Source organism: Carassius gibelio, chromosome A8 (genome assembly GCF_023724105.1).
Source record: "Carassius gibelio isolate Cgi1373 ecotype wild population from Czech Republic chromosome A8, carGib1.2-hapl.c, whole genome shotgun sequence".
Classification (NCBI taxonomy): domain Eukaryota; kingdom Metazoa; phylum Chordata; class Actinopteri; order Cypriniformes; family Cyprinidae; genus Carassius; species Carassius gibelio.
Genome location: NC_068378.1, coordinates 10898111 through 10917039, shown reverse-complemented (window position 1 = coordinate 10917039; position 18929 = coordinate 10898111). Strand labels below are relative to the sequence as shown.

General features: G+C 38.4%; 3 protein-coding genes across 7 annotated transcripts; 1 reads left to right on the top strand and 2 right to left on the bottom strand.

Moving 5' to 3' along the window:
- Positions 1-956: 956 nt before the first annotated feature.
- Positions 957-2839, bottom strand: gpx8 (glutathione peroxidase 8 (putative)). Of its 3 annotated transcripts, none has more exons than XM_052603912.1 (4): positions 2582-2839; positions 2146-2438; positions 1943-2014; positions 1525-1662 (listed from the first exon to the last, which is right to left on the bottom strand). In XM_052603912.1, exons 1-3 carry the CDS (start codon positions 2786-2788, stop codon positions 1975-1977), a joined length of 540 nt encoding a protein of 179 aa, XP_052459872.1. In that variant the 5' UTR covers positions 2789-2839; the 3' UTR covers positions 1525-1662; positions 1943-1974. The 3 variants fall into 3 exon arrangements, with proteins under 3 accessions (XP_052459871.1, XP_052459872.1, XP_052459873.1); XM_052603913.1 differs by having other exon boundaries at positions 2177-2438; positions 2582-2838; XM_052603911.1 differs by lacking the exon at positions 1943-2014 and having other exon boundaries at positions 957-1662; positions 2177-2438; positions 2582-2833.
- Positions 2840-3252: 413 nt separating this feature from the next.
- Positions 3253-9002, bottom strand: anapc5 (anaphase promoting complex subunit 5). The gene is made up of 17 exons (XM_052603910.1): positions 8455-9002; positions 7983-8062; positions 7784-7887; positions 6934-7156; positions 6798-6858; positions 6454-6555; positions 6182-6372; positions 5967-6048; positions 5677-5769; positions 5326-5507; positions 4985-5120; positions 4780-4854; positions 4558-4679; positions 4369-4476; positions 4002-4149; positions 3649-3811; positions 3253-3561 (listed from the first exon to the last, which is right to left on the bottom strand). The coding sequence occupies exons 1-17, from the start codon at positions 8653-8655 to the stop codon at positions 3350-3352; spliced, it is 2283 nt and encodes a 760-aa protein (XP_052459870.1). The 5' UTR covers positions 8656-9002; the 3' UTR covers positions 3253-3349.
- Positions 9003-10648: 1646 nt separating this feature from the next.
- Positions 10649-18835, top strand: LOC128018425 (E3 ubiquitin-protein ligase RNF34-like). 3 transcript variants are annotated; one of them, XM_052603907.1, is made up of 10 exons: positions 10649-10803; positions 11893-12111; positions 13793-13980; positions 14069-14270; positions 15484-15546; positions 15667-15868; positions 16056-16085; positions 16279-16320; positions 17222-17451; positions 17533-18835. In XM_052603907.1, the coding sequence occupies exons 1-9, from the start codon at positions 10798-10800 to the stop codon at positions 17404-17406; spliced, it is 1137 nt and encodes a 378-aa protein (XP_052459867.1). In that variant the 5' UTR covers positions 10649-10797; the 3' UTR covers positions 17407-17451; positions 17533-18835. The 3 variants fall into 3 exon arrangements, with proteins under 3 accessions (XP_052459867.1, XP_052459866.1, XP_052459868.1); XM_052603906.1 differs by having other exon boundaries at positions 17222-18835; XM_052603908.1 differs by lacking the exons at positions 16056-16085; positions 16279-16320 and having other exon boundaries at positions 17222-18835.
- Positions 18836-18929: the final 94 nt, after the last annotated feature.

Below are 18929 nucleotides of genomic sequence, written 5' to 3'. Positions count from 1 at the left end.
TACAGTTGAACTACTGGAGTAACATGGACTACTTCTGTAACATTTTTACTACCTTTCTAGGCCTTCGAAGTGAAAGTTGCTTAGGCTGTCAATAGAGGGACAGAAACCCCTCTGATTTTATTTAAAATAACTTCAATTTTATTCAGAGGATGAAAGGTCTTAAAGGGATACTCCACCCCAAAATGAAAGTGTTGTCATTAATCCCCTCCCTCTATGTTGCTCCAAACCAATAAAGGCTTTGTTCATCTTTGGAACACAATTTACGATATTTTGGATGAAAACCATAGCACTATTTTGGATACACCTGCTGACTGCAAACTGCGTACGCTCTTCGGTGTCAGCCACGCCACAAGGATACGTTTTCTACTGAATTTACGAAAACAGCACATCCTTGTGTCGCAGCTGACACATAAAAGCGTACAGTTTGCGTTCAGCAGGTTTATTCCAAAATGGCACTACGGTGGTGTGGAGAGACACAGAGGAGACAAATTGTTGAATAGAGTCTTTATTTTTGTTTTCTTCTCATACAAAAATGTTCTTGTCGCATTACGATTGAATCACTGATGGCAGATGGACTATTCTGAAGATGCTTTTCTTACTTGTCTGGACTTTGACAGTGTATTTTACTTGGCAGTCTATGGGATAGTCACAAGCCTCCCAGTTTTCATCCAAAATATCTTAAATTGTGTTCTGAAGATGAACAAAGCTTTTACGGGTTTGGAACAATGGGGATAAGTGATTAATGAAATATTTTTTTTTTTTTTTTTTTTTGGTGTATTGATTACCATTTGCACAGTTACCATGTTTTTTTTTTTTTTTGGAGGGGTTATTTGTTGTAAAACCATGGTTAATTTTCGTAAGGGAAGTACTTAAATAAATTAATGCATAACTCAATAGTAAAATATTTCCATATATATTTTCTTGGTCTTCAAATGCTAAAATTTAGAATCTCAAAGCATTGTTCATGACTTTTATTCAACAGGTTCATAACCAAAGACAATGACAGGAAAAATGTTGAAGTGTTAAGAGTAAACATCATGTAATGGCCAAGATGAAATAATACTTTAATGAAGGAACATTACTTCTGACCCCATGCTAATCTCAATTTGGCGTGTGCTAGTGTTACTGAATATGCATTCATCTGCAGTACTTTCTGCTCATTCCAAAATAGCAATGTATGCAATTACGGACTTGACAAATGTTCAGTGGTTTTCAGGTCACATGCCAGAAAAGTAGTTTGAAACATTTGCATGGTTGATTCTTTAAATAATCAAGCTGATAAAAAGACAGATGCTGGTGTTTTGTTTTACAAAATCATACTTCCTTTAAAAAAATACAAATTATTGCTAACATTAAAACACATACAAGCACACAGACAGGCCTTAACTGATACTTGATCTTCTGCCATTCACATTTACCAGAATAACACATGTATCAGATCTATACGCACTTAAACGTGCACAATGATTCACTTTGAGTCTCTAAGAGATTGCGCACATCATAGTTCCTGTCTCTTCTTCAGGATAATATCCCGCACAAGCGCTGTGGCTTCCTTTCGGATGTCATCTATGGGCTCCTCCGGCTTCCAGAAGCGCACCACCTGGCCCTCGGGACTCACCAGAAACTTCCAGAAGTTCCATTTCGGGATTCTCTGTACTGAATCTGGAAATGTAGAAAAATATTTGAAACTCCAGTTGTTGCTTTAGAGGCTGTTATGGTTTGCTTGTCAATAGCCAGGGCTGTATTCAATTTACAGCATCTGGAACAAAACTTTGCTCTAAATGATCTAAAACCCCACCTCAGGCTGTTGTTGCTTGTTTTTGTTATATTGTTGGGTCTGCTTGTTTTCTTTAGATGTACTTTTATGTCTATGCATTAGTAAAGTATTTTGAACACTGGCTTGTGTTTCATAAAGTAAATAGTCTTATTATTAATGACTCACTATTAGTAGTAGCAACGGCTGATCAGATGCTGTCAAAATTGAGGCGACCATGAGAGGTCGCCTTTCCCCGCTCTGAAGGATAAAACAACTTTATATAGAAAAAAATATGCCTGGGAGTTTCAAAAAACATCGTTCTCGTGATATCTTTTTTTTTTTTTTTTTTTTTTTGGTTTAAAAAATTAATTTTATTTGCAAAAACTTACCGACTTAGGGTTATTCTCAGGTAAAACCTACCTGTGATGAATCTGAAAGCGGGCTCCGCCTCAGACCCCATAATTTTGATCTTGTTGAAGATGGGGAATGTCACGCCGTAGTTGGATTTGGCGAAAGCCTCGATTTCTCGACTGGTGCCTGACTCGGTGTCACCGTATTGCGCGCAGGGGAAGGCGAGCACGTTAAAATGTGACGTGCCGAGCTCTCGGTGAAGCTCCTGCAGAGCCCGGTAATTCTGCTCCGTTAACTCGCTTCCACTCGCCACGTTTACAACCAGAGAGACCTATCATCAGAGACAGCGAGACCTCGAGTGAAAATACCGCTGCACGGGACGCATTTGTTCAATAATCCATTTCCAAAAGCCTCACAAATTATGTTAAACTATTTAAAACAAAATTTTTGAGCCCATGAGACTGCATAACTTACTTTCCCCCGATACTTCTCCAGTGAGACTGCCCTGCCTCTCGCGTCCTTCACTTCATACGAGTAAAAATCATTGGTTTTTCGCGACTTTGACAGTTTACTCTGCAGAAGGTACAGTGAGCCCATGCACACGGCCACACTAAGCAATACCTTGATCAGTCCTGATCTAGGAGCAGATGATTTGGTGGGGTATCCCCCGAGAGCCTCCATGATGGAGGATAAATATGAGGAGGAATCCGGGTGAAAAACTTTTTCTGCAGCCAGAACGGGCGTGTCGAAGCGTAGGGCTGTATGGCAAGCTCTTTTAACATCTAAAACATTACTAGCATCTTCACGCTACTAGTACTTATTTATGTTTTTTTAGATACAAGTATCTTTCCATCAAGTACTAGTTCTGAGTAATTAGCTACTAGTTCTTATTGTTTAGGTACTAGTGTATTTTGTAAAGTTCCTAGTACTAATTCCAGTAGTGATTAGGATTTAATTGTACTTGTTATAAAACATTAAAACTACTACTTATTTTTAGTTACAAGTAAATTTTAGACCAAAGACATACTGTATTAAAGATATTAATAGGAATCTGCCCCTTCAGTTTGAACAAGCACGACTTAAAATGTTTTTGTTGTTGCAAATTAGCTTCCCTCATACCACATGTATAATAAAACGGTCAGAAATTATTTTTTACATACACAAAAACATTTATTTCCTTTATGCACACGGTACAGGCAACAGTGTTTGGGGTCGTTCATGAACCGCAGCAGCTGAGGTTTCCTAAAGATGATTGACCACAGTCATCCCGGACGACGGCAGCTCCAGATCCAGCAGGCGGAAGAGCATGGAGCATTTGTTGCGCTGAGAGATGTTTCCTAGAGTGTGATGCAAGCGTGCCTGTAGGTAGTGTATGTCTCTTATACGCTCCTTACAGTCAAGCTGAGAGAAATACACAGCTGCCTCATCCAAAGTGTGCACGGCTTGTTCCAGTCCTGTAAGAAAGGAAAATACATCACGTAAATGTATGAAGCTTGACGTGAATACAGTGAGATGGATGAGAAACATGACTCAGGCAGTACCAGTCAGTCTGTGTTCCTGTGCAGCAGCTCCTGCTAAAGCCATCTGACAGCGAGCGGCAAGCAACAGAGCTCTGCCCTTGTCCATCAGAGACCCGTGAGCCAAAACCGACTCCAGCACGTCCTGCACCAGTACAAGAGCCTGCTCAGGGATCCCCAACATCAGCTATGAACAGAGATGATTAATATCAGATGAATATCCTAGTGGACAATTACACTATTTTCTTATCTTCTTAGAAACAAACACAAAAAATGGTGTGTTTAAAACACTTCAATGAATTTCTAGGTGAAATCAAGGATCTGTTTTGTGAGCATTTGCATTATCAGGAGTCTCGTGTTGGTGTATGTTGGTGTACCTGTGTAAATGCCAGGTGTAACAGCGTCTCTGAGGTCAAGCTCTGGAGGTTGTGTTGACGTGACAGAGCAAGAGCTTGTAAGAGTAACGGCAGAGCTGTCGCGAAACCAGCCGAGTCCCAGTGAAGTTCTGCAGAGGCCAGCATTACCCTGCCACACAAACACACTGAAGAGTTACAAACACACAACAGAACAGAAAAGTGCACGTTTCAACAAGATTTCAAATATATCAGCCATTTTTTAAATTACAGATTTTTGTTGTAATTATAAATATGGCCAGCAATAACTGGAGTGAAATATCAAACGGAGTTGAATCTTGAAACCCACATATCTAATACAATCCCAGGGTTTTCCCAAACACACACACACCTGATGGACATCTCTATGTTCTTACTCTTCTCGCACTGCTGCTGCAGCTGCTGGAGAATCTGAGAGGCTTCGGTCGCTTGATTCAGAGCTTTCAGCAGCTCCGCTTTCCTGAACAGACCAGCACATCACCAATCACTTGTCCATTTTAATCTACTAAAGAGAATAGACCATCTGCAGTTATCACAGTACCTGTACAATCCCTCGGTGCTGTCTAAGGCTGAGATCGCTGTGACATGGGGCTCTGCCATGTGATATTTCCCATCATTCATAGCCTTCTCAAATTGAATTTTCAGATCACACAACATCCAAAGCTGTTAGAAATAGAAAAAAAAGAAGAAGATGAAACATACTTAATTGGAGCCGCTGCTGATCCATGTTTGATCAACCCTGTATATTGTTCATTGGGCTTACTTTGGCATGTTGGGTGTGAGGAGGAAACTGCTGCTTTAAGTGTTTCATGATGTCACTCACAACAGCATAAAGACCCTGTGGGTGGAAAAAACATGCTAAAATCTAGCATTCAACACAATACATGAAATCAAGCATATGCACCAAGAAGCATTTGCATTCATGTACTTTCATTTGTGTTCATGGAGTTTTGTGGGAGCTCAGGTACCTGCTCAGCGTGGAGTTCAGCCAGATGGCAGAGAGCGACAGCAAAGGCCTCAGTGTTGTTCTGCTGCACACTAAAGTTCACCGGCTCCAGACTGTTCATATTCAACAGGAGCTGAGCCTGCTGCCGGGCCATAGTGCTACAGAGAACACAAATCATTGCAGCTTAAACCAAACCTGACAAACTGTAGTGGAAGCATGAGCCATAACAGTCTATTTAACAATGCCGTCTGCATATGACAGTAAAAGCAAAACTGGAATTGATCTCATTTCACAATTCTCAATTTCCATAAAAAGGAGTTCCTTTAAAACACAACAGAAGGCATCCAGAATCTGTTTTCTGACCTTTTGCCATACATCCTCCATATAGAGGTGGTCTGTGCCAGACTGATTTCTATCAGCTCGGAGAGGCTTTGCTTCCAGTGCATGATGTCGGTTCCTCGCAGGGCGTCCAGCAGTTTGTTGGCCGGCATGCCCTGCTTTGCTCCCTGCTGGACCAGAGACTGAATGCCTAGAGATGCCAAATACTGCAAAACACAACAGGGAGCGTTAATTATTGACTTCACGGTATAATGACCTTGCCAGAGATGAATACGCAGTCATTTATTGTGCCGGATATCATTTGTTATAGTCTTCTCGCTTCACATTCTGAAACACTGCCATTTAATGAATAAGTCACTATTAATAGTTACTTACAGGGAGACAAAAGTGAGCGGCAATTTTCACAGAGTCTTCAGTTAATACCACACTATCAGACCCTTTCATCTGTTCCAGTGTGTAGAGCCAACTCTAAAATCCAGAAAAATACAATATCTGAATACAGGACACTCTGAAAGACATCATATTTAAAACACAATTTGATATTATATCATTTTTTTTTAAATACACACTCTACATTCTAAGGCTTGGCTTCGCTTGTCACATTTAAATCAATTGATTTTAATGATTAATGTTTCATTTTACATTTATTTAGAAACTGTTCCTACCAGACAATGTTGAAGACACACGTGGTCATTTGCTTCCTGTGCAATGCGGATCGCTTCCTGCAGAGCCAAATCAGCCTGTTGACTGCACAAACACAAACACGGAAAGCAGTTTCACTCGCAGAACAACAGAACTGCTGCTTCATTTCCCACCAAAAATGAAACGCTCCTGACACAATCCAGTGCTTTAAAACATAATCTGGAAATCTAATACGCACTAGTGTCCGAAGCGACAGTGCAAGGTTGCCAGATTCAGGACAGCATAGCGCAAACTGCGGCCATAGCCTTCCTCTCCATTGCTCTTCCCCTCTCCACCGGAGAGAATGAGGCGGTCGAAGTAGTGCAGGAGGCTGTGAGTGGAGATGTAGATATCCTGAACTCGAATGCTGTTTAGATAGCTGAGGTAATGCTGTGGAGAGACAGAGAGAGGCTCTCTTAGATTAAAACCAGATGAATCGTTGCTTCCTTGAAAGAAAGGATTTCAGCTTACAGCTTCAGCAAAGTCAGGATTGAATTTGAGAATGTTGTTGAGCTCGTCCTGTAGTTTAGCCGGCGACATGGCCTTGTTTTCATCGTTCTTAAGGAGGTACGCCTGAGGGAAAAAAACATGGGGGCAATCATATAATGTAAAATGTTTATAAAAGTCAAGTCTCTTTGAGGTTATAACAAACCAGGGTTAATTAATCAAGCTTTAGGGCAAAAATGCCCCCTGAATTCAAGATAGTGAAGGAAAAAAGCCCCTGCAAAATGAACTAGATTAAATAAAACAACACAGTCACATTTAATAAGGTTATCAAAATATGAGAAAAAAAAAAAATCCTGACTGTCACAAACCTGTCGTGCAAGGAAGTATTCTGCTTGTTTTTGAGATAAAGGACCTCGGCTCTCGTCAGATCTGATGAAAACAGAAAAGAAACACCTCAGTCATGTCCATTAAATGATAATACAAGTAACACGCTATCCCCCTGACCTCAGTTCGGACTGGTGAAGAGACACTGTGTCCAGCTCGTCTTTGTCTATGTGGTCAGCGCTGGGATCCTCATTGCTCGTCAGCTCCATGTCTTCTGCGGGCAGAGCCGACAGTTCGGGCTGACTGCCACGATGGCAGTACTGCTGCAGGGACTTGTACAGCTTGTACACCTGACTGAAGGACAGTTTGTTGTAGGCCAGCAGCATCTGACGCATGAACAGACCTACAAACAGAGACAGAGAGATCAACGGTTCAGAGACAGAGAGATCAACGGTTCAGGGGCAGATTCACAAACTAGTCTCAATGATCTTCTTCTTAACCACTATTTTAATGTTCTAACATTTATTAGAATTAAAGAGAGTTTGTATCGTTGCCTCGTAGCTTTTAATCTAATAAAAAATGGGTTAATGAACAAACATATTGTTGAGATTAAACTTTACATTTATTGGATTAGTCAAGAACATCTCATGAGTATGGGGGAAAAAATGGTTGCACTTTAATTTACAGTACGTGTACTAAAATGTACTTATAGTGTACTTACAGTGTATTTATCTAAGAAAGTTCTGGTAATAAAAAGTAACTACATGGGGTAGGGTTAGGTTTAGGGGTAGGTTCAGGGTTAGTACCTAGTTATTACATAGTTATTGTAATTACTATAATAAGTACATGATATGTACATGAGGAACAGGACTGTAAAATAAAGTGCTACCAAAAAACTATTTGAGAACTGTTTAGGAATGATTGCACACATATACATGTCTTATATTATAATCTAACATCTTCCTAAACATTTTTCATTAATCTGGCCAGAGAAATTAAATTGGACAATATTAAAAGCAGACATTCAGACCAACAACACTAGTTTTGAATGCCTCCGAGTCACTGAAAGCACTGGGCAGGATGGTAAAAAAGTGCTCCATATCCTGCAACTCTCCATCAGCCATCAAAAACAACCTGAAAAACACAAGGCAATGGTTTTTTTTATAAACAATTCGTACATAAAATTAGCTCAAAAGCAGAACAGTTGTTTATTAAGACAAGATACATACCTGTGTTTCACAGCATTGACCATGCGGAGACAGCATTCCTCTACTATCTTCAGAAACTGCTCCAGAGTCAAATCTGGACCCTGATCATCACAAATACAAATCACTCATATGCAGTATAACTTTCTCTAGAAAAACACAACACGTGTGTGTGTACACTTGTAACTGTCGTGTGTTAATTAATATTACCTTTGAAGTAAACACATTTTAAATGTACTAAATTGCAACTTCATCATTACAAATCTGTAATACATTTAAACACATGACACTCAAGTTTTAATAGAAAAATAGTTAACATAAATACTTGTAAGTACACGCGGCAAGACAACAGAATTATGAATATTTATACATTTATGTATCAATAATAAAGATGTCAAAAAGCACTTCTAAATTAAATTTATTGCATTTAATATAAATGTAAACTATAATAGATTTAAACAACGAACATTCAAGTATTGTAAAGTATATTTCATACCTGTTGTAAAGGCAGGATGAGTTTATTCAGGCGTCGTCTGTCCAGAAGCGCCATTGGTTTGGTGGTGGACATCTCGTGCAGTAAAACTAACACTGAGATCTTATATGGAGTGACCCAATCCTTAATCCCGAAGATATTGGCATGGACCACCCCGTTCGTCATCATGGGGTTGAAATACAAACTTTCATGCACACTGGCCATGGCCTTTCTGGACTTATATTCCTCAAGGATCAGTTAAATTAAATGTATCGGTGTAGTAAATTCTTTAGTTTAAAAACGATAATAACGTTGCTGTTATGGGATAAAATAAACTAATCTAGCCTACATTATATTGGTAACAAGGTGAAACATCAACGGCGTTTCAGATGCAATAGTGGCTATTTGAAACCTTTCTTACGTGTGGAAATCTATAATAATAATCAGGTTCGATGCGTTAGGTTAGTAATCATATTGAACATATTGACACGATCCTTTGCTAACCATCTGTCGGAGATGTTTCTTCAAAATACCCTCCAGTTCCGTTTACGTTTCAGGGCGCAGTGGAGAGCACGAACGAATCGATTCTGCGATTCAGTTCTTTGAATCGGTTCTTGTGAACATTTCCCTTCAGTGAGTCGCTGAACTGTTATCGGGGATAGTTGCAAGTCTAATATGTGCGAAAAAGACGGTTCGCGGACGACCGATTTAATCTGAAGTGGATGAATGGTTTAAAATATATATATATTTCGTAAACCCAGTAGCTCCTCACTGCAGAACACAAGATCCGACTCAAAAGAAGTATTAATTCACGACTCGGACTGTTACGCTTCAGGACGCGAGTCAGAGCTCTGATAAATCGATTCGCTCTGACAATAACGTATCTATTTATTTACTAACATACAGCTTATTATAATTTGACATACTTTTCAGTGAATTATATCAATATTCCTGAGACAAATATGTTAGATTTTATTTAGTCGTTGGATCAGGTATGAGTAAATAATGAAGATAATTATTTTCCTTTAACATACAGCAGAGGTCGCCAATGTACAGAATATATATAAGGCATGATCATAGACTGGGGAAAATATCTGAATGACACAGTACAGGTGCTGGTCATATAATTAGAATATCATCAAAAAAGTTGTTTTATTTCACTAATACCATTCAAAAAGTGAAACTTGTGTATTACATTCATTCATAACACACAGACTGGTATGAAAATCTATGGGGTATTGTGAAGAGGAAGATGCGAAATGCCAGACCCAAGAATCCAGAAGAGCTGAAGGCCAGTATCAGAGCAACCTGGGATCTCATAACACCTGAGCAGTGCCACAGACTGATGGACTCCATGCCACGCCACATTGCTGCAGTAATTCAGGCAAAAGGTGCCCCAACTATGTATTGAGTGCTGTACATGCTCATACATTTTCATAGTTTTTAGTTGGCCAAGATTTCTTAAAATTAATTTTTTTGTACTGGTCTTAAATTATATTCTAATTTTCTGAGATACTGAATTTGGGATTTTCCTTAGTTGTCAGTTATAATCATCAAAATTAAAAGAAATAAACATTTGAAATATATCAGTCTGTGTGTTATGAATGAATATAATATACAAATTTCACTTTTTTCAATTGAATTAGTGAAATAAACTTTTTGATGATATTATAATTATATGATCAGCACCTGTAAATTCTTAGCGCATTTACACACTAACAAAATTAAATAATTTCTATGTAATGTCTCTCATAGGCCAGTTCATCACCAGAGATTATTAGCAGCGCTGCTAGTTTGGAATCACACTGAACCTGATAGGGACTTGACAATATATATCTTGGGATATTTTCTGATCTGTCCACAAACACATAAAAGAGTGTTCACATAAAAGAGGTTCAAAAACAACTCCATCTTACAGTTTGGCAACACATTTATTTCACTAAAACTATTTTGACTCTGAGAGAACTTTTAGGATAATAATACCGGAGTGAAATGGCTCTGACAGGCAAAATAATTTAGCCTGGGATCAAACAATCAGGCTACAATTATGAAACCACATAAAAACAAAGCAATTCTATTACATTAAGTGTAATACAAATATTATATAAAAAAACTCTCATCCGAATTCACGAACTTCCGCTGCACTGTTGGAGGTAAGAGATGATTGGCTATTTGGTTTTGCGTCACGGGGTATCCATCGCTGTGATTGGCTGAAAACGCTTCATTACAGTTGGTTAGTGATAGTGGTGCGGCTGTAGACAGCGGCTGTAGACAGCGGCTGAAAATGAAGAGTTAGCCGTTTACGAGGAATGGCCAGACTACCTTTACACACAGCTGCGTGACTCCCCGCGGTGTCCTGGAGGTGCTATGAAGGTACAGTCATTTCTCATCATACTCGTTTAGTTTTGAACTTTTTTTCTATGTTGGCTGTGTTATCATGCTAGCACTAATAATCTGCTGCCTTTGCTATCAGCTAGACAACTAACAACTGATTTCCAGTTGAGCATTTCATGCATGTTTGCGTTGGGTGTGATTTTTGTGCACTGCACTGATAACATATCTTAAATATATGTATGTCAGTCAGCATCTAGCAGCTGATATCATTTTTGTGCTGGTTATCGGTGATCAGTAATGTGTTTGTTTGTTTTTAACTCTTCTGCTCTCATGTTTCATTTGTTGGGAGCTGAGACCCAGAAACAGTGCCACACAATGACATTTGGGAGTCGATTATGCTGTTGGCTCCCTATGAAAATAAAAACACCATGGTTAATACCCTCTGTTGAGTGTCACTAAGAGCCCTGGCTGCAGTCAGAAGTCATTTAAAGCACACTAATCTCTTGTTATGGCTTAGTCCTGTTCCCTTCTGTCTCTAATGGGATTGATCCCAGTCAGTGGGAACTATTTCAGGGCAGGACATTCTGAATGACTCAATGTGGGATAATAATGCACAGGGGTTCAGTCTTACTATTGTTATCGTGCACATACACTCATAATTATAGTTTTTATGATTTGGAGTCTTAATTACAGGTTTAACAATATATTGTCACAATATATTGCAATACAAAAATGCAGTAATATGTATTGTGGATATGTGTTGTTTACACACAAATGAATAGACCAGTTAAATTTAGACTGATTTAATTGAAGCCTTTATTCAGTAAACACTGCAATAATCAATAAAAAGAAAAGTGGTCAATTTTGATTACACAGTGATTTATTTTCATGAATAAATTATGAGGAAAAAATGCATTAATGACAAAAATGTACAACTTTTTCAATGTGTCAGGGCAGAGTGTAAACATGTATCTGACATAATTCTGCATCTTTAGCTTTGCGGAATCTTGAATATTTCTATTCCGGTTAATTAACAGTATCTTTTTTAACTGTGTATCATAAGATTTTGAAGTAATTATTCAGAAAAAGTATAATTTGAACACTATTTTGTCTTTGTTTTCTGTGTAGGCAGGGGCCTCGTCCATGTGGGCATCATGCTGTGGCCTTCTGAATGAGGTGATGGGTACCGGAGCCGTGAGAGGGCAGCAGCCAGGTTTTGGGGCAGGTGCAGGGCCGTTTCGTTTCGCTCCCACTGCAGGATACTCCACATACCCGCCCAGCAACTCCAGCAGCACCGACCTGGTGTGTCAGGCCTGTGGACTTGCCTTCTCTGTCTTTAGGAGGAGGGTAGGTAGACCTGCATTTGTTCTGCATATTAAACACAAGAACATTTATTAACAGTATCATAATACTCAAGAATAATCTTAAAAAGTGTACTTCGAAAGGACATAATATACTTAAAGGAAAATATTTAAGTGTGAAATGAATGTTTTCGCACACTTAACTGAATGTTATTTTCAATTAAATGAGAATTTATTCTAAATAGCATTTATATCAAACATAGTTTGAAAGAGAGTGCTTTTTTTTTTTTGAGTGCTTTTCCATGATTAATTCTGTTATTGAAGTACTGCTGACATTAAACTTCATTTTACTATTAAAATTAAAATCTTGTAGTTTCAATTGTATGTCATGTACTGTATTTTAAATGTATACTATAATTACACAATTGTAATGATGAAGTTGTAGTTTAGTACAAACCCGATTCCAAAAAAGTTCACAATCACAACTGTTGAAAGTGAGACATTTTGAAATGTCATGCCAAATATTGGCTCATTTTGGATTTCATGAGAGCTGCACATTCCCAAAAATTTGGGACAGGTAACAATAAGAGGCTGGAAAAGTTAAATGTACATGTAAGGAACAGCTGGAAGACCAATTTGCAACTTATTAGGTCAATTGGCAACATGATTGGGTATAAAAAGAGCCTCTCAGAGTGGCAGTGTCTCTCAGAAGTCAAGATGGGTAGAGGATCACCAATTCCCCCAATGCTGCGGCAAAAAATAGTGGAGCAATATCAGAAGGGAGTTTCTCAGAGAAAAATTGCAAAGAGTTTGAAGTTATCATCATCTGCAGTGCATAATATCATCCAAAGATTCAGAGAATCTGGAACAATCTCTGTGCATAACAGTCAAGGCTGGAAAACCATACTGGATGCCTGTGATCTTCTGGCTTTTAGACGGCACTGCATCACATACAGGAATGCTATTGTAATGGAAATCACAACATGGGCTCAGGAATACTTCCAGAAAACATTTTCGGTGAACACAATCCACCGTGTCATTCGCCGTTAGCCGGCTAAAACTCTAAAGGTCAAAAAGAAGCCATACCTTAACATGATCCAGAAGTGCAGGCGTTTTCTCTGGGCCAAGGCTCATTTAAAATGGACTGTGGCAAAATGGAAAACTGTTCTGTGGTCAGATGAGTCAAAATTTGAAGTTCTTTTTGGAAAACTGGGACGCCATGTCATCGGGACTAAAAAAGACAAGGACAACCCAAGTTGTCATTAGCGCTCAATTCAGAAGCCTGCATCTCTGATGGTATGGGGTTGCATGAGTGTGTGTGGCATGGGCAGCTTACACATCTGGAAAGGCACCGTCAATGCTTAAAGGTATATCCAAGTTCTAGAAAAACATAAGGGATGCCACACAGTGGTAAACATGGCCTTGTCCCAACTTTTTTGTGTGTTGATGCCATGATATTTAAAATCAATTTATTTTTTCCTTAAAATGATACATTTTCTCAGATTAAACATTTGATATGTCATCTATGTTGTATTTTGAATAAAATATTGAAATTTGAAACTTCCACATCATTGCATTCTGCTTTTATTAACAATTTGTACAGTGAGACAACTTTTTTTGGAATTGGGTTTGTACATTTTAAATGTATTTCCTTTTAAATAATGTTGGTTTACACTGCTTTTTGTCCTTTTGATTCAGCACAGAATCTCTCTTTTTCTCCATCGTAGCATATCTGTTGTGACTGTAAGAAGAGTTTTTGTTCGCTGTGCTCGGTACTTCAGGAAAACCTGCGCAGATGCACGAATTGTCATCTGGTGAAGGGCACTGCATTCCGGCGTCCACAGCTCATGCGTCTGCGTGTTAAAGACTTGCGGCAATACCTTACATTACACAACATTAACACGGATACATGCAGGTACTTTTGCACCGACATTAGAAAGTGAGTATTTATAATGATCGGGTATATTATGACTATTGTTAGAGTTGTTTGAATGCTTTCGCAGAGAGAAGGAGGACCTGGTGGACTTGGTGCTTTCCCATCAAGGGGCAGAAAGTGAGGATGATCCAGACACACCCTCTCTGCAGACACACCCCCTGTATAGCCCACCGCCTTCAACTGAAGAGCCCACCTCCCCTCTCTCAGCACTCTCTCCAACTCCAAGAGAACCAATCAGTAGGAGCAACAGCTCAGAGTCCACCAATCAGGTGCATCCTGTATACAGTTGGAATAGGCATTGATTTCTCTAATTTAAAAAAATATTAAATATTTCAATATGTAGTCTTGTATAGTAAAAGGTGTACTTGTATAGCAAAAATTATATAGTAATAGTAAAAAAAAAAATCTGACTTCTGTATAACTGCACCTATTTTTTTTATATTTGTTGAATTATGTGCCGTCAGAATTTCTAGTGTGGACCTCTCCATTAAATTAAATATTCAGTATGGATTATAGCTTGACTGCAAGTTTAGAAATGTTAGAATAAGGAAATGAAACTTGTCCTGAAGGACAAAATTAAATGTCTAACTTGGCAATTATTGCAAAAAGAACGACAAACATTGGACCTCATGAAAAAAAAAATGATAATGCCTCTGTGCATTCAACGTACTATTTATTATTTTTATAATCGCATAAGAATGTCTATCTTCATTGTGAACATAAAATCATGTTCTATTAGATTTTCTTAATCAATTTTCCTCCCAAAATGAAAATTCATTTCAAACATTGATTTGATAAAAAATGCAGTTGGTGTGAGCAGTGCGGGTAGACAACATAATTAGATGTTTGATATTCTGCATGGTGATTATTGATGAAATATTTTTTTTCACATATCACCTAGCCCTAGTTTGAAGCAACACATTTACACACATTCCCGAATACAAATATTATACACTTGACTCAAACTTCCTGTGTGTGTCAAATAACTAAAACATTATAAAGTTTAATTAAAAATGCTAAATAATGTTATTTTCCCCAAAGATAACTATGCACCACTAAATTAAACATGCAGTATGTTGGAAACATGTGACCATTATAGCATAGTTTTTTTTTAGTTTGAAACCTAGTACTTACTGTTATATTCCTAACGTCCTAAGTAGTCGTATATACTCTTCAAGAGCAGTACTAGTATTTCATGTCAAACATGGGCCGTTCCTCAGCTGATCCAGGCAGCAGAAATGTAATGCTAGTTAGTTCTCAAAAGGCATGTGACAGGTTCAGAACTTGTTTGCACAGTTGTGGCTTTGGTAGTGCGTTTCATTCCATTTATCCATCTATTAACAAAAGAGTTGAAATGATTCCAGACTGAAGGATACTTTGCCTACCTTGTTTACTTGTGGCAGGAATCCTTTCTAAAGATGTAAGGGGCTTAGCATGTAGGGGTAATTATATTCTTTCTGTGTTAACATTACTTGCTGATAGGATATTGAGGACTCCCCTTCAGTCTCTCTCCTTAACCTTGACCAGACAGAACACACACCTGAGGTGAGTTAAGTCACTTAGTGAAAATCGAAAGGAATGTCATGGTCATTTCTAGAAATTTTTGAATATGACAGTTTCATTAATGACCTTGATCATATGAGTAGAATGTGGTTTTACCATCAGGTTAGTCCTCAGACGAGGCGGCGGGCCCGAGCTTCTCTGTCAGGCCTGTCCTCTCTTGATGATGTGGAGCAGCTGAGCGTACGGCAGCTAAAGGAGATCCTGGCTAGAAACTTTGTGAACTTCTCTGGCTGCTGTGAGAAGTGGGAGCTGGTGGAGCGCGTCAGGAGGCTTTACCGGGAGAACGAGGACAATCGCAAGTCTAGTGAGTTTTAATGCAGCACTAACACTGTGCCTTATATACAGCAACACACCATCTAAGATTATCTGCCAATTGTAGGTAAATTGGGAACATAAGTTTACAATTTATTTTAAAAATATATATAAAAAATGTATTGTTCCTACTTATTAAATTTTTATTTTATTTTTTACATTTTTAAATTGTCTATCAGTGGAAAATGTGAGCAACCCCTTCACTGCAGGTAGGAAATTGCTTCACGTCTGACTGACTTCACGAAGTTTATACAAAAAGTGAAAATCGCTCTTTTTAGGTGTAGGAGTTGATTTGATTAATGATCAGCTTAGATTTTTACAAATAAATTTAATAGATTGTTTGATTATTGAACTCATAGCGGAGTCTAATAGCTGTGATGTACTTTGCTCCTCCCACTTAAGTGGTAGCTTATCCCCCTCCAGTCTTCAATGGCAGAATGGGAGGTAAGGCTTGGAATTGGTGGAAATTTTTCTTGGTCACACCCACCAGTGCATAGCATTTTGTGATGTCATTGCACTTCAACCCCCTCCCTGCATGGCCGCTGCCAGATAGCATGTACTCTAAAAGAAAAAAAGGAAAGGAAAATGTGTAGTGACATTGTTTATACCTCAATATATGATTAATAATCATTTTACTGGTAGGGTTAAGAGTCATCAAAATGTGTCTTGTGTGACGTTTTACCCTCATTATCCCATTCCATCGGTGCCCTTCATCAAGTATTATTATAACTAGGGTTCAAGTAAACTGCAAAATGCAAGAGCGTTTGTCTAATGTAACAAAAAATATTAAAGGGGGGGGTGAAATGCTATTTCATGCATATTGAGTTTTTTACACTGTTAAAGAGTTGGATTCCCATGCTTAACATGGACAAAGTTTCAAAAATTAAGTTGTACGTTTGAAGGAGTATTTTTGTTCCAAAAATAAACTAGTAGGCATTCAGTTTGAGTTGTGGTCATCTCTCCTTGTGATTGGTTCAAATTACACAGTTTTTTTTTTTTTTTTTTATGTGCAAATGCTCAAAAGCTCAAAGTACTCCATTTGATAGTGTGCATAAACACAAGCGCTCGATATATGCACTACAAAGATTCAGCCTTGTCCAGTGTCAGTGCGTTTTCTCTCAAAGTTAAGAATGATAAATATGTTTGCCACATTTATGCTAGAGTTGCAGGTTTTTTTTTTTTTTTTTTTGCCCCTCACACAAGCATTCGTCAACATGGGCCTCCTATTGTTTTTTTCATCTTTGTATACTTTGGGCTTTACTCAAAATCCTGTCCTTAAAAAGAGATTGGCACCTCTAATAATGGCCCAATCCCTTCCCCCCCACCTCCCTTTCTCTCATTGCAGGTGGTTGCAAGACCCAGTTATCAAATGACGACAACTTGTGTCGCATCTGTATGGACGCGATTATTGACTGTGTGCTGCTGGAGTGCGGTCACATGGTCACCTGCACTAAGTGCGGGAAGCGCATGAGCGAATGCCCCATCTGCAGACAATACGTTATCAGGGCAGTGCATGTTTTCAAGTCTTAATACTGCTGGGAGAACATCCTGCTCATCCTGTGCATTTGAGACTCTGTGAGGACATCTGGACACTGTCTTTACATCGGATCAATGAGGAAGAACGTATTCTCTGCTTAATTTTTCATGATTTTTTAGGAAGCCTTCAGACAGTGGTCCGCAATGGCTTTGTCAATAAATGCTTCAGTAAAAGCATTCCACAAGCTCCTCAAAGAGGCTCTGTAATAATATGCAATTGTTTGCAGCAATACCTCATGGCCTTGACTTGATGTCCTACAGCTTTGAAGACATTCTGATCACCTGTCACATGCAAGCACTGCGAGGAAAGTCAAGAATCGAACTGAAGAATGAGAATTACTCAAGTGTTTCATCATGCACCATCACTGAGGATGGAAGGATCTGAATGTTCCCATCGTTATTTTATTTCGATTTTGTTGCAACATCTGTGAATGGGCTTTTGTTTCCTGTTTGAATTGTGTAGCTTCTTAGATTTTTGTTTGATAAAGTATCTGTTTTGGAGTTCCTACAAGTAACAGTGTAACTCCTGATAACTTGACACTGGCATCATCAAATGATTTCATAAGTCGCTTAAAGACATTTTTCTGTGGTACACAACAGGTCATTCTTCTCCGGATTCAGCTATTTTAAAATTTTCTCCTTTCTTTGTCAAAAGTCTAAAAACAGTAGCTGGTTTTTCAGTCACTACTGTTCCTTGGGGTAATGCAACTTTTGAGTATGTGACTGGAAAACCAGCCGAGAAACCTGTTGTTAAATCAGTGTCAGTGGTGAGAAATCAGAAGGGATAAAGTAGGACCATAAATGGGCACACTGTAACTGTGAGTCAGTAAAATTAGAAAATGTGAATTTTATATATGTGCAAACGAACAATAACAATCAAAATTATGAACAGTGTAAAAGAAGAGATTGTTTAGGTGCCAAAAGTGCATTTCTGTCTTCGATGCACTACGACTTTCCCATTATTGTTAGCACTTGTTTAGATCTGAAAACCCTAAAATAAAAATAAGGATGTCACTTGAGAGTGATGCCGCACAAGTGATCTACACATATTTTGTAGCCATAACTTACTTGTGTGATAAATATGATTAAAAGTTGCATGATGGCACATTGCATTGCATTGACGAGCATCAGCTGCACAAACAAATGCTTCACTCAGTCACCTCTTCTTTTGCATTGCATTTTAGATTATAAGGGACTTGTGTATAGTTTTGGAGTATAATCAGATTCTTTACATCTTTGTTTAATTTCCTGTGTATATGCCTATTCAGATAAGTTTATTTTTCTTAAGCAATAACTTGAAATGTGTTGCTTTTGGTCCATTGCTATGTTTCTTTAGTATGGAATTAACAAAAAAGCTAAAGCAGTATGTATGCACTTAGTTACCCTTGTAATACTTAAATAAAAGTGTTAAGAAAGATTTGTACTGGATTGTACTGCATTGTGATTCTTACAGTGGGTATAGAAAAGCATCACCCCCTTTAAAATAATCACATTTTGCTCTGCAGCCCTTAAATGAG